At 41.4% G+C, this 15,648-nt stretch overlaps 1 protein-coding gene across 2 annotated transcripts in view; it reads left to right on the top strand.

The window, feature by feature from the left end:
• Positions 1 to 4,951: 4,951 nt before the first annotated feature.
• The window catches only part of LOC147258261 (solute carrier family 45 member 3), a 33,367-nt gene continuing 22,670 nt past the window's right edge, over positions 4,952 to 15,648 (top strand). The window contains exon 1 of one of the 2 annotated variants that reach the window (XM_086208223.1): positions 4,952 to 5,064. Coding sequence is in view for 1 of the 2 variants with exons in the window: in XM_086208221.1 (XP_086064347.1) it covers positions 5,741 to 5,816 (76 nt within the window). In the remaining variant the exon portion in view is untranslated. Of the gene's footprint in view, positions 5,065 to 5,684; positions 5,817 to 15,648 lie in introns of those variants that run through there. The other variant, XM_086208221.1, reaches the window with a different exon arrangement.

Here is a 15,648-nt window from a genome sequence, read left to right as displayed (position 1 = left end):
TGGTTAGCAGTAACATGTCTGAGAAAGATGGGCGCCAGCCATCTGCTTTGTTTCATACAGACTATTTTTAAAGAAGAAACAAAAGATAGACATCATGATTAAATTGTCTTTGAGTCTTGAATGCACTGCTGGCTGTGCAAACATTTGAGACACTGAGGTTTTTGAGAAAAAAAAAATTGAACTCACACGATGATGTCGTACCTAGTAAAAAAAAACAAACAACAAAAGTCTACATGACTTTGAAACAGAGCCTTCCCACTCCTGCATTACCTCTCTGTGATTCCTGTGTGCAGAAAGAGCCAGCTACGTAAACATGTATTTGGTCTGAGGCTAATGGTGACGTAGGGCTAACAAAAATAAAACTGCAAAAACACGTGTTTACAAACTCTTAAACACATCCTCCAGTGTAATCCGCATCTTTATCCAGCTGTATGCTCACTAGTCCACAAACACTTAAATTCAAAGCTAAAAATAACCTATTACAACCTAGGCAGAGTGAGCACAAGCTATTTGGTTCCACTGAAGGTGTCAGCTGGTTGTGTTCGACACAACTGTGAACAAAGCACCACACAAAGTTGTAGTCTGTTTTTAGCTCAAATCAAAGTGTTTGTAGATTAATCAGTATATGGATGGATTATACCTGGGTTTAAGAATTTTTAAATGGATGTTGTGGGGTAGTTTTGCTGTTTTTTTGTTGCTCTAGCTATTGTTTGCCATAAGTCGCCATTAGCTTCAATCTGAATATATGTGGCTGGCTCCTTAAAGCAATGCTTTACCCAGAGAGTGTATCTTGCCTTTCAAGAACTCAGAAACATCGTTCAAAAATCATTAAGATGTTTTTGTGGCTTTGAGACAGAGTCTTCTTGGATGTTCCTGCCTCCTGCATTACTTCATTGTGACTGTAGGATGCAGAAAGAAGTGAAACTGCCAAAAACATCCATTCACAAACTATCACAGGTTATTTTCAGTCTAATCTGGCTGTATGCTCAGTAATGTAAACACTTTGATTTGAGCAAAAAACAAACTCTTAATACTTCAAGTTCAGCTACGTCTATCAGTGAGTATTTGAGAGAAAAACTAAACTTTTGGATGAAATGCAATGGCTCTAAATACGAGTAATTTTAAATTTGAATAATGTGGAGCAGACTTAACAGAGCAATCAGCTCATTACAGGGTGGCACGGCTTAGAGGTGGAATGGCCGTCTAGCAACCGAAGGGTTGCTGGTTCTATCCTCACTTCCCCCGGTGACCATGTCCAAGTGTCCTTGAGCAAAATACCGAGCCCCTAATGGCCCTGCCTTGGACTGGCGACCTGTCCAGGGTGAACCCCGCCTCTTGCCCAATGTCAGCTGGGATAGGCTCCAGCCTCCCCGCAACCCTTAATGGATGAGTGGTATAAAAATGGACGGATCACCTCCTTACGTGATTTGTTCTCAATATCTAGAACAAGGTCATAGTTTGTTTAATCGCATTTCAAAAGTTTGACGGACAATAGTCTGAGGCTGGTTATTCCTGCTTCATGACGTGACACACGGTGGGGAAACAATGCAGTGAGACTGCTGAAACCTGTTCATAATTCACTTGTTAGGCCAGTTCTCAGTGACACCACACACAAGCACACATGTACACATAATCATGGAATGCCGTTGATGCATTATAAAATAGCTGATGTCACATTCTGTTCCTCCAACAAGACCAGACTGACTGGGGTGAGGGATCATCCTCTTTTCATAACGACTTAAACCTGTGAACTGCTCTGTCGTACGGACCTGGCCAAATACCTGACGAGTTTGAAGTTGATAGGCTGAGCAGTTGTTGAGAAAAGCAAAAATACACAACGATAAAAATTGAGGTGGGCAGTCTCTGAGTACATCAAGTGGTTTAGGCAGTATACAGTTAGAGATACAGTCAGCAGGGAGGACCTTCAACTGCTGCGTCTAGACCGGCTTGAAATATCTGTTTGTTCCTGTTTCAATCATGGGAGATCTCAACCATAGCAACTTGAAGACTGCACCACCTGGTTTTGAACAGTACATAAAATATGACACCAAAGGACTGGTCAAGTATCATAAACAAGGTAATATTCTAATCCTGACCCACACTGAACAGCTCCTCAGAGTAGGGAGTGCATTGATGGGCTGAAAATAACTGCCATTAAAAACTCAATTCGAATTTAAACTGGACAGCTTGAATCAGAGAAACTTCATGCATAAAAGTTGTAGCATTACTTTAGCTATTAGGTCTGATTAATCTGCTATGGAAGAAGTTTATTACAACCCTGAGAATCAATCCCCTGGTCCTGGGACCATAGAGGAATTGTTACAGACGTACACTGAAGCTTTGTGAATCTGCTTGATGGACTGGAAGTCAGTTTCATTAAACTGAAATTGAATCGCGAGAATGGTGTAGTGTAAGTATACAGAGAATTGAACATTCAGGTGGGATCAAATGCAGTTTTAAAGCAAATGATTAAGTTTTGGAGTATTAAATTCAGTTTCCAGTTTATTGCAATGCAGTTCAAATACATTCAATTTCCAATTATGCTCTTCAAATCCAGTTTTTCCAGTTTTTCCATTATTCAAGGTGTCCAGTTCAAATTAAACATTTAATGATTTAAATTAAGTTTCCTTGCGGCAGATTATTTTAGCTCATACCGAAGGAGACCAAACAGCAGCACACCACAGCTGAGCAATCAATTCAGGAGCACCAAGACTCCGAGGAGCAGGAGAGTAGCAGGAAATCTTCCAAGCAACTTTTACATGCTGAAGATGAGACAGCAGCAAATGAACTGGACAGCATTCAATAATTAGTAATATTTTACAGTAAGGGTACACTTATAATGGTTAGTTACATAAATGAGTGCTGAATAAATGTACTGAGGGATTATAAAGCACTTATTAATGCTTTCCTCAGAATTTCTATCCACCCACATCAAAGCATTATACTTACAATCAACTAACATTAATTAACGTATTAATATGTCCTCATTGTAAGGTATTGCCAAAGTTTTCAGTCAAATGACTGTGAGCAGAATGAATCAGGGTTGTGGAAAACATTTCCTCTGACACTGACTCTAAAGAGGCTGTTACTCTGGACCACTTATGAATTAACACCTGCACGGTCCCTTATCTTTCAGAGGTCCACCCATGTAGAAAAGGGCACTTATCACAACTGTGCACCCCCCCCCCCCCAAAAAAAAAAATGAAATAAAATAAATTAAAACCCTGCCCATCCTAAGCAGTGTAATGATTTCAGCCTGGTTGCTTGGACGTCTGAGATGATGAAATGTATGGAAAGGGTTACTGGGAGCATGTTGCAGGCACAGGGAGCCCCATAGTTAGACTTGGAACCATTTGCATACGGATGCCAAAGACTTTTTATATGGGCATAGAGAGATTTCTTTTTTTTAAGGTCATGAGATATAACTTGTTCCCACAAATTAATTAATTTGTGGCCATAAGATGTAATGCATTCATATATATATATATATATATATATATATATATATATATATATATATATATATATATATATATAATAAACATTTTTCAGAACAAATTAAATCTTGTCCCCTCAAAATAAATCCATTCAGCAATCAACCTATATCTCATAGCCTCTATGCGCACACGCACACACACACACACACACACACACACACACACACACACACACTTAAATACCTCTCTCTCTCTCTCTCTCTCTCTCTCTCTATGCTCCAACCAAACTGAAAATACAGCTATTGCTAATGTCATTCAGCAGTCAAAATGACTTTCCCTCCTGTTCCTACAGTTGAATGTCTGAGCACCCTTTGTAGAATGGGTTAGACGAAGAGTTTGACACTCAACTGCTGTTTTACATTCAACGTTAGAAGTATAATTTTTTTTCTGTACCATCATTTGGAAATTGGATTTCAAGTGGCACCTGAAAGTATGATTTTATGTATACAGAAATATGATCTAAACCTGAACCCCTCAGTGCTCCAACACTGAGAAATGGATTTTAAAGTGAGGAAAGACAAATCTTTTGTCCAGCAGCAGGACTTGAAAGCATTTTCATTTTAGCCTATTTTTGAATTTGTAACGATATACCATATATGATATACGATATCGTATATCGATGTTGCATGCTGATTACAGTATTTACTGGAAAACTTTGAATCCCTTCATATGTGTGACCTTTAAATTCTCTTATGACACTGATTTCCTGGAGCTTATGCTGACAAAGGCTGAGGTCCACGAGGTGTATGAGTTCCCCCATCCAAAACTTGAGCATGGTCTTCCAACACCATAGCACAGGTGAACTGTTGTGGAAGGTCTGTGTGGAGGGTGTCGACTGGCTGACTGATTGATATATATATATATATATATATATATATATATATATATATATATATATATATATATATATATATATTCAAATTATGCTATTCAAACCCATTTTTTTCCATTTTTCCCATTATTTAAGGTGCCCAGTTCAAATTAAACATTTAATGATTTAAATTAAGTGTCCTAGTGGCAGATAAAAATTTGGAGTTTATCAAATAAAGAAGAAAATATAAGAAGAACGCATGACGCACACGATGATATCAGCGGCGTTTAGAAAAGTATGTGTCAATAAAAGTAAATTTACCCATTCCACCTTTCTTTGGAGACATTTTGATGTTAAAAGACGTTTCCTCTCACGTCATACGTACCGGAAAATTGTACATGTTTTAAGAAAATAAAAGCTCACGTGTGAGATGAGCCTCATGAAAGACTTTGAAAAGGATCGTTCAGCATTACTTAGTGTATTTGGTTCACATCGTGATGAAAGACAGTTGTACTTATTACTATGGGCCGCATTTCAATCTTTGGTTGACATGGATTTAGTCATTTATGAAGCAGCAAATCTGGGTGGGTTTATTTGGAAAGTACAGAGCGGAAGTAGTTGTGTCTCGGAGCTGCGCGCTTGACAGCGGTTGTCAGTCACAGCTGGGTAATTGGCTCCCCATAAGTTGAGTAATAGCGGAATGTTGGGAACGACCAAGTTGCTTCATGGATTTCGCGGAGCAGCTCTGAACTTAAGGTGAAGTTTACAAAAAGAAAATATATTCGCTCTTCGGCTACCGGCTCTCTGTTCACTATTCGCGTGTGCAGTTGTAATGGGCGCTCCATGAGGGGAAACTTATTCATTGTATGCGGCTGTCGTGCAACGACTAAGCGAGACGAAACCGCAGACAACCCGGTTAAAATTGGACCCAAACGTCGGCGTACGACACAGGTTGTGTGCGTGAATGAAACAGTGGTTGTTTTAGTTGTGTTCCCCGTGGAAGTGTGGGCTCTCGTCTGTTTTCAGCCTGCAACCGAAACGTGTCTCGTCAGCCAGGGTCCAGTAGCGGCGTGGTGCTTTCTGGAAGTTTTTCCAGCCTGCGTCGCTGTCTGCCCCTCTGTCCTCTGGACCGGGAGCTGGTGCCAAGTGTCATGGTGGCAGTGCCTTGCAGCTTACTGAGCGATACGCTGTCTTCAACACGCACACGCACACGCACACGCACACACAAGCTCCAAACCCTTCATTGTATTCGCTGTTATGGCGTTGTAACCTAATGACACATGAACGTGTTTGGGGAGGGAGGGAAAGAGGGATGGAGGGGGGCGTTTCTGGACAAAATGTGAAGAAAGTTCGTCCAAACTCTTCCTACTGACGTTGACACACACTCATATATAGGCGACCCATGGTGCCGGTGGCCGCGGCGACGCTTTAAATGATACCTGCGTTTCTGCTTGCGTTCATGCGCTGCTTCAACATTTCTCAAATCTCATCTGAGAACGCCAACCGAGGTAAGGCTGCCGATGACCTGAACAATTCACCGGCACCTGAGTGTTGACAGACTTTACTTTATTTCGTGAGACGTTACCCAGGAGCAGGACCTCCAGCTGGAAAGCGCATCTTTTACTCGCGTTCATCGAGCTGCTCTACAAGAACAGCCGGTGGTGGAGGATGAACCTTTGCTCTTTCACAATTTCCGAGTAGCTGCCTAGTGAGGAACAACCTTGATGCTCGGATTAGTCACTTACTGGCGTGTGCTGGACCGGAAACCGACTTTTAACTTAGTAGGAAACTTGTTAGTCATTTTAACATTTGTTTGACCCTAGACTGAAAATCATGGGTGTATCCTAGTCCAAGATAGAAAAGATACAGCCCATAAGTTTTTTCTTATATTGAGTTCATCTTAAATTATTTTCCTTTTAGATTCTTTGTTTGGATGGTGACATGTTACATGTAGTATTGTTTCGTAAAGCCTAAGATGCTACCTCTCTGATTTTAGAGGAGTAAAGAAGCCAGAAAATCACTGGAGTAGGAGGATTTTCTTCTGAAATGTCTCAAAATAATTAGCTGACTTTCCATATTTTTGCACTTCGTTTTAACAGTTGTCGAAAGGAATTGGGCATTTTTTAATTCACTGAGCTTACACGTGATGTACAGCATCTCCTTTTTGTGAAACTGGTGGATAAAAAAAGTACATTGTAGGCTTCTTGTGATGCACATATATTTTTGCAATTTTCTCACTTAGGAAGCCTTCTTCTGGTTTCGATTGTAACGTAAGCGAGAGAGAACAGAATGGTGAGAATGTAAACTGCATTTTCCACTGAGTGGATTCCTTTGCATGAATGCTGCTGTGACGAGTCAAATCTGTCATCCTTTTATTTTTTTGACATGTTGTTTCAAAGGAGGTTCAACAGGTTAGACGGCTCTAACCCACGACAGAGGGACTCTTAATTGTCACGATTGCTGTGACTCTGCCATTACGCTAAGAGCTCTCTCCCCTCTCCATGGACCACTTAAGTGTAGTATTCATCCCACTCCGGGAAATCGACTCTCCTCTTTAGACCTGCTGGTCTGAAAAGCTCAGTTATCCCTTGCTCCCCCTGTAATCATTATCCAAAATCAAACCATGTTCTTTGGTATTGCAGAACACATTCTTGTGTAACATTTGTGAAATAGTTGTGGGGATTCTCAGGGTATGTCATGGTAACATCATGACAGCAGTCATTATGATCAAGCTCACAGGGCAGATCTGAGAACAGCCACATTTTTACCACTCACAAGTCGTCTCCTCGGGGGCTCCACTGCTCTCCACAGAGCTCATCTGCTCCACAGTGATAGAAATGCTTTTTCAACCAAGACTCTGTGGCAAGACCAGCTGGCTGGGCTCTAAAGGCTTTCTGACAGTCTAATATACCCCCTAGCCAAGCGCAGGATAATCACCCACCGTCGAGGACACCAAGCTACTTAGACAGACTGAAGGCTTTGCAGTTTTAATCAGTCGTTGGCTCTTTATCTCCAGCGAGGTGTTGTCTCTGTGCGTACCTGCCTTCTCCATAAATCACTCTCTGCTCCTGTATATGTTTTCGAAGACAGGAGGAGGATTATGTGGTGGGTGTCATGTATTTCGTCCTAATGGGGAGACACATATGCTGAATTTGTTTGTCTGAAACAAGCTGTTCAGTGGCTTGTGTCTTTAAGCTTTACATTCACAGAAAAAGTAAACAAACCAAGTATTCAGAGCTCAAACGTTTTGCTTACATGGATTAATTTTTAACGTTTACTAGATCTGCATGAATTTGAAAACATTTATAATTGTGATTATTTTGACTGATATTGCAATTACAATAACGGGGGTTATGTTAATTTGGAAGTCATTAAGCATCGGGCTGTCCGATAAGCACAGCTTCTAAATGACATGCTCCCTGTCGCGATCCTGTACAGGCATTGACATTGCGCTAAATTCAACTTGAATTGCATTGTAATGAGCAATAGTGTTTGACTTTTAAATTCGGAGGTGACAGAAAAAAAACATAGTCTCTCGGTGTGTTCTTATTTTGTGTTTATTGGTGGTTGGTCAAGTTAGTCAAGCTATCCTTCCACAGAGGCTCTTTATTTTTCGCCTCTGACACCTAGGGGTAAAAGTCTGTAGTCACTATGTGATTTGAAATTTTTTTCACTTGTGTTTCCTTGTCAGTAATGTTACATAAGTGCTGAAACAAAGGTTTAATAGGTGCCCTTTCAACCCCACACCCTCTCCAAAGCAGTGTGTGCTGCAGTTGCTCGGGTGTTGTGTGTGTAGCCATGAACAATCACAGGTATGCAATCTGTACAATGCTTGTCTACCCTCACGGACATGCAGGAGACACTCCTGTTACAGCTTTTATTTCAATGCTGTTTCTCTACATTGCTGATGTTCATGGACCTGTTCAATCAAATTAGTCTTTCTTAGCTTTGTACATGTCATATTCCCCAGCTGTTTGTAAAAGTATCACTTATTTGTGAAAACTGATTATTCTGTCTCCAAATGCGATTAAGTCGGCGCTTCAGTAGGAACATCTGCCATGTGGCACGTGTAATTTAAACTGGTGCTTTTATATTGACAGAATGCACACTGGCTGCCTTTATTGTCATTTTCTCTGTGTGAACTCTGTTTGGGCAGGGCTTCATTTGTCAGATCTGCTCTGTCTGGTTTGTTTTCTGTAGACAAACAGCATTCAAACTAATTGGGTCTTGTGTTTTTACTCCTTGAAGTGAATGTGTACTCCAAGCACTAATCACTTCATAGCCGGTGAGCTCATTTGTTGTAACGGGGGTGTGTGTGTGTGTGTGTGTGTGTGTGTGTTAAAAACAAAAGAAAGTTGTTGGGCTAAAATTGGTCTCTATGTATTCTGTGATTATTATTTTTTCCCCCTTTGGAGCACATTAACAGCAAATTAAATGTCAACACATCACCTGCTGCTGGAAGAACCTGAAAATCTCGCATGTAGGAATGCACATTATTAGACTACCGTAACTCACTAACAGCAGGGGAGGAGGCTGAATATTAAGCAACCTGTCTTTTTTTTTTTCTTTTTTTTTCCTTCCTTTGCTGCGTCTCCCATTGACAGGAAGCAGAGGAGTGCAAACGGTTTCCCAGCTCTCTGCAGGCTGTAGGGTCAAAGTCCAAACAGCTTCCCTGTAATAGTTCTCTGTAGCCAGCTGGGCCGGAGAGAAAGACCACTCACAGACTCCCCTAATCGGTCCAAGCTGAAAGAGAGATGACAGCTAGCCTACCACTGAGGAATGTCACCTTTTGTGACATTGTTATCATTCAACTTTACACTTTTTATTTTATGGCCACTTTCTCAGGGTTGCTTCTGGGAACTGTTGTTCGTTTCCTTGTCTGCAGTGATTAGGAGGATTTTAATTTCAGTTTTTCACTCTACCTTGGGGTTGGTCAACATGAAACTAGTTGCAGTGCATCACTGTTATACGCTTCCTGGACCTGTCATAGTGGCCTTGACCTTTGACCACCAAAACATGTAACACAAAAAGTCCTCTGGTAATGTGACGTTTCTGTCTAAGTTAAATTGGTGCAAGAGGGGGGAGGTCCCGTGTCCTCTTTATCAGGTCTATTTAAAGGAATTGACTATTCCTTAACTCTTCTCAGTCTGTCATGAAACTGCAGGCTTCTTGCCTCTGAGGTGTAACACTGTCAGCTGTAAGGTCCTGCCGGTTCACAAGAAGAACCAATTATGATTTTCATATTTGCGTTACTTCAATACAAGGGTGTACGTGAAGGGTCAAGGTAAAGTTCAGAGGTCATGACTGTGGCATGATCGACATTTGACGCTCCGTTGCCTCCCTCCCACTTTTGTTTCCCATCCCAAAACTTAACAAGTTTTCAGTTGAGATGAAATTGAAAGGTCAAAGATGGGTGTCTGGGGCCTGATTTAATCTGTATATCATTTTTTTTGGACATGATCTTGGTGTGATGTGTTTTATAGTGCATATTTTCTTGACCTCCTGACCTTTTCCTGGTTCTTTAAGGTGTTACAGAATGCAGTGAAGTTGCTAACAGTACTTCCATGTTGGGGAGAGACACAACAGCATTATTTGCTTTGTTTCACTGCTGTGGCCCCCTCCTTGCCTAATTCAATTTGCTGTCTTTACTTCTGCCCACATGGTTCAAGTGTGGAGGGAACTGCCTGGTTTTGAAGGCAAAAACAGCCTCAGGTCCAGCTCCCACAAAAGGCAGAGAACAGATGGCAGACTCGCCTATCACTTTTCTGTAATTCCCTATTAATGAGGAGCATGACTCTTGACAGTTTGACATGGCTGCTGAGGTCCAGATGAGGCGAGTAAAGGCCCTGGAGCAGGGATAACACAGGCTTGTCCTTAGACATTTTCCCATGGTGATAAGGACTTGGCCAGATGTTTGAAATTCATATTCACACTCCCTGTCTCTGCTAGATGCACGTCTGGGGAGGTCTAGAGAATATGTGAAGTAGCAGGAGCAAACCTAGTTGGGCATTAATTGTGCCTAATTATGAATAACCCTGCTGCTTCCTGATTGATTTTTAGTGAGACCACCATGCAGAAGAGACATTGAAATGTTTCAGACTTAATTTAGCCCTCTTTGAAGTTTGGCTTTGTGAATGGGAAAGCTGCCCATTACAAGACAGACACAGTGTTCTATCATGTCGCAAGCTGAAATGGATGCTACTGAGTGTGGAGGGAGACCTTTGATATGTGAGATGCTCTCTGACTTGAGAAAGAATCAAGCTCATGATCTGAGGCTGTGTGCGCGCATGCGTGCGCAACGTCCTTTTGAAAACTACTTCAGTGTTTTCGCAGAAATGTTTTGTGCAGCAAGTTTATGAAATCAGCCTTGACAGCTGTGAATTGGATCAACAGCCATTGGCATGAAGAGGTGCTTGCTTGTGGCTGCATATGCTCCTGCAGATCCTCACACTCAAACATTGAAACATAGACCTACTGATGAACTGGAATTACTAATGCGACATTGTTGATGGAAACTGATGTCCTGTTTTTGAACTTGACTGGGCAGTTTGATATTTATTGTCCCGTCAAAGGGTTGGAGGACGTGATTAAAACGAAGGAAGGAAAGATTTGTCTTGATATGTTTCTTTTGCCGGCAGGCCTTTTTGTCTGGTAGAGCTGATGATTGACATTTCTTGTTTTTCCCAGAAGGCCAAGAGTGGCCCTCTCCCTTTTTAATCGGAATGAGTTATTAAGTCTTTATTGTTGTGTAATCTGTCTGTGTGAGGCTGCATTAAACAGTATATCATGACTGTGGGCAGGATCTTTTCAAAAAGTATCCGATGAAGAGCAGGAGTGCTCAAAACGTCACTCACAGTTGGTGGAATACATAGTTGATAAAGCTGTGTCTTTTTCCTTAATCCTCTTGGCTAAGCACCTGCCCAACAAGTTTGGTTCTGGATGTGTGTGCTGTCTCCTTTTGCTAAAAGGCGTTTAAACGCTTGTTTCTAAGGATGCACGCATCCAATTTTTTTTCTGTTCGATTTGATTCTGATGTGTGGATTTGGATACATAGCATACCACTGTTGTTCCTCTTCTAAAGTGGCCATTTTCATGAGGGAAATGGCTCCAATAGCAGTTCTATGTGTCCTGTGTATGTATTACAGGTATTATTGCCTCTTCTTGCAAATTTCACATGCTGGTGGAATTTAAGTACAGACTGGAAATGAAGCAAAGAAGAATGTTACCTGTCGCTTCCTGTAGATTTTACTCTCAGCCTTCTTGGGAACAACAATCACCAGTACAGAAACTACACTTGTGACAAGGGCTGCAATCTTCTGGGGCTGGTAGAATAGTCAGCACCTCATGGTCACAAACTCTCCACGCTACAGAGGGAGTTGACAAACTACCATGATTTGCTGACATTACAGCCAAGCTGCCTCCATGTTGTGGATGGTGGCGTTTGTGTTTTCATTTATCCACGTCTTTGTAAACACACAGCAGTCCCTCGCGCTGCACTGAGTAGGCTTTAGAGGACTTATGTTGTCCATTTCACTAACTGACATTAGCCAGCATGACAGATGGAACTGCTGGTTTGTTATGGTTATCTGTTTGCAGTTATCCCCACCTTCTAACCCTGGTGCTTATTTAGTTTGTTTGTATTGACCCAAATCATAACAGAACTTAAACCCCGTAGTCACGGTGACCTGATTTATCTGTTCGACTGATATCCAATGTCTGATCAATGCGTGTACTCTGTGTACTTTCACATTCAACATTCTTTTAAAAAGGAACCTTTGCAGATGGACTTTCCAAGCTTGTCCAACTCTGCTCCAGTCTTAATTGGTAGTTTTTAGTTGAATTAACCTCCAGACAACTCATAGAGCAAGACCAGTGAACCCAGCTTCGGGAAGCCTGGTTAATCTGGCTGTGATTCGCTGTACTAAAATTAGCGAAAGTGCTGCTAGTTTATGGATGCTGAATCAGAATCTTTAGTAGGAGAGAGAGAGAGAGACATAAAGAGAGGGAGAGAGAGCATTTTATGTGACTAAGAGGTAGGTTCAGCTCTGACCATGGTGTTCGTTTATAATGCAGAAATAGTGTGCAGATGGGCGGGTAGAGCTTGTGGTTTTTAAGAGCCTTCACTGTTCTGTTGCTATTATGTTCCAACATTGTGTTGTCTAACTTGTTAAGCAGGAAAACATACTTAAAATTCTGGTACTCCTGAAAATCTGATAGCTGCCAAGGAAAATGCTGACATTTTTTTTTTTTTATGTCTTTGTTTCAAAACTTGAATAGAGTGCTCTTTTACTTTTCTGTCTCTAGTGTTAGGTATAATATAATGTATAATAGTAATAATGTATGATTATTAACGTAAGGATTCTTCATGCTGAGTTTTACATTTAAATTTGATAGTGAGACATTCTCCAGGAAAAGAGAAAATATTATGTTACAGGGTGTTCCTAGTTTTTGCATGATGAGCTTTATTTTATCTAGATCTAGTGATTAGTTTGACCTCGTTTCCTGTGAAAAAACCTTAAGAAAAGATGTGATCTTGTATTCACAAGATGTTTTGATGAAATGGTATGATAGATGTGAACATACATCTGTAATTACTTATTTGACAGTAGAAGTTTTTAGCACTTCTGTTCTAAGACTTGAGTGACTCTAAGGCCCCTGCCACTGCTGCTGTCGTTCCTGGCTGATTGAGAATGTGGAATTGGCAAAATCCCTCTGACTGGCTGATCAGTTGCAGTGCAAGATGAAAGAAAGCAGAAAGTGAGTTTCATTAAGAGGGCAAACTCATAGCAGACTTCATTCACGGTCATCTAATTTTAGCAATCTTGACATCGGTGCCATTTATGACTTTTAACCAACATAATTTAGATTACCGGCATTCCCAAAACAGCAAATTGATGTGAAAATGTCGGCAAGTGCTACTTTGTCTAAAAGTGGTTCCCCTTTTTGAATGGAGACACTCACTGCCACGTTAACGCCATGGACTATTATTTCCTCACATAGGTACAGAAAGCTCATTTGGTTTGTACCACTGCAGGTTTTTGTCACTATTTTCTGGCATCAGTTTATCTTTTTTTTTAATTCAATATTAACATTATCCCTCTATTTCTCATTGATATGTCACGTTTGTTTTACGCAGTATAAAGTGAAATGGGTCCTAAAATTGTGTTAACAGAAAATCCCACTCACACTTTCCTGTGGAGTTCAGGAACAAGAGCATGTGTCTCTTGGCGCAGCTTTGCAGTTTGATTCAGCATTTCAGAATTAAATTTTCATTATATATGATACTGTGGCAGCTGTTACCCTTTGTGAAAATGTGCAACAGCTGTGTACGTGAAACATGGATGGGATTCTTGCGACTTCATAGTAGGGAATAGAAGACCTGTCCGAGTTCAGGACTAAAACTTTCAGCAGAACTTAGAGGATCAATGTAACATGGAGAATCTTTGATCCTGAAGACGCTAGATGTTAAAAGCTATTGGGTATGTATAGAGACTCTGTATTTTAAGTATCCACATCACGTATTTACTAAAGGTTAATTTGCTGTGGAAGCACACAACGAGTGATTGATTCCCCCTCCCCTCCCATCCTTCGTGCTATGTATAATATGGGTGACATTTAGGCCGAAATGGGTCCCTGCTGCTATGCCAAGAGTACTGGCCCTTGAGCTCTATTTCTGACACACTCTTTTGGTTTCCTTGGTTTATCAAAGCAGAAAGCAGTGTGTCGTAGCTTATTATGGGTGTGTTGGGTTTGGCCAGCGTTGGAGGATCCTGGTTTGTGGAAGAGGCTACCATGGAATTAAAACCTTCTTGGACTGCTGAGGGTGCTCATGCCAAAGTGCTCATGTCTTTAGCTGAAGCTGTAGTCAAAGTCTGGCAGCATTGCAAAGACTTTGCTATTGTTAAAAGGTTAACAGTAGCAAAATCTTTGCAGCTTTTCCAAAAAAGGAACCTTAAGATGTCACAGATTAAATTATGCACTCACAAAGCTGTTAGTAGAAATTGCAGGGGTATGTGTTTTGAACTTGAGGTTTTGGTGTTTTGGCCAGAGCCTCTGAATATTGTTTTTTTTGTTGTTGTTGTTAGTCTATATTCACTTTACCTAGACTGCCACAATGAAGAAGCACTGGTTTTCCATTCCTAGTTTAATATTAGTACTTAAGTGTATATTTAGGACAAACATTTGTACTTTGGGTGGGTGCTTGTGCTCTGATGAGATAAACTACAGTGGCCAAATACTTTCAAGGAAAGACATTGTTTGCTCTGCGTGGGCCTTGTTATGTGTTCCATATTTATCTGAACAGAAGATTTGAGAGGAGGGAAATATTTCCGGTTGGTCAGGGCACAGAGGTCCAAGCTGAGGTTGTTAGGATCAGCCTTCACTAAAATGGGATTTTCAGAATTCTCTTAATTCCAGACAAGCTGTTGGTGTTGCAGAGGGGAAGTGCTGCCAGCAGCTGTTCTCCAGCACTCTGTCTTCATATTGATTTGCCTCTGGCCTCCGAAGAGGGAGATTCCTTTAAGCAAGCAGTAGTCTAATGATATTACACAACACCCCCCGCCTCCTCCACCCAACACTAACTACCTTCCCTGTTTAAGACCTCCCGCTGCTCCACTTTTTTTCTTCCTCTCCACTATCAAATTAAAAGCTTTTCTGTAAAGGGCTGGTCTTGGCCTGCAGGCATGGGGTACAGACATAGCAGCCAGCCTGAGGTGGAGTGAAGTAATTCTGTGTGTTTGAACTTGTGTGTGTGTGTGTGTGTACACACACATATACATGTCTCCTAAAATTGGCTTATTGCCGGCTAAGCTGGTGAAGCAGGAGAAGGGGTAAAGGAGTCCATGGACAAATGACTATGCAGGAGTGTGAGCTTAACTAAGACCTGCCTGGAAGACGGGGATTAATGAGGGTGGGAGGGGGAGCACCCCCTGCCCTGATAGGTAGTTTAACATAATACTGGGTCAGGGGGAACAATACAGAACTTCAGGGGTTGTAGATAGCGAGATGAGTGGGCGTGGCCTCGGCGTGGGGTTGTAACAACATATCAATTAATTCTTTGCCTCTTAACAGCCTCTTGTGCTACTATTATTGAAAAAACAGGTGTGTGTGTGTGTGTGTGTGTCTCAATCTGAAAGCTTAACTATAATTTTTTATTTTGAAGTGGATATTCATGGATGAAACACAAGGTAGACGGAAAGCAACAGGATTCCTCAAGTGCTTTGGGATTTTCCCAGTGCCCACTTTACAGGCACAGGCAGACGAGGGAGGGAGGGAGGGAGACTAATGGGAGGGATGCTAAGGAGGTGGCTAAATAAGAGAGGAGGGAACAGTGGACAGAGA

This window comes from Aulostomus chinensis, chromosome 7, assembly GCF_037954235.1.
Source record: "Aulostomus chinensis isolate RoL2024-O1b breed Wild chromosome 7, RoL_Achi_v1.0, whole genome shotgun sequence".
Lineage (NCBI taxonomy): Eukaryota > Metazoa > Chordata > Actinopteri > Syngnathiformes > Aulostomidae > Aulostomus > Aulostomus chinensis.
This window is presented reverse-complemented; position numbering and strand designations above follow the sequence as displayed.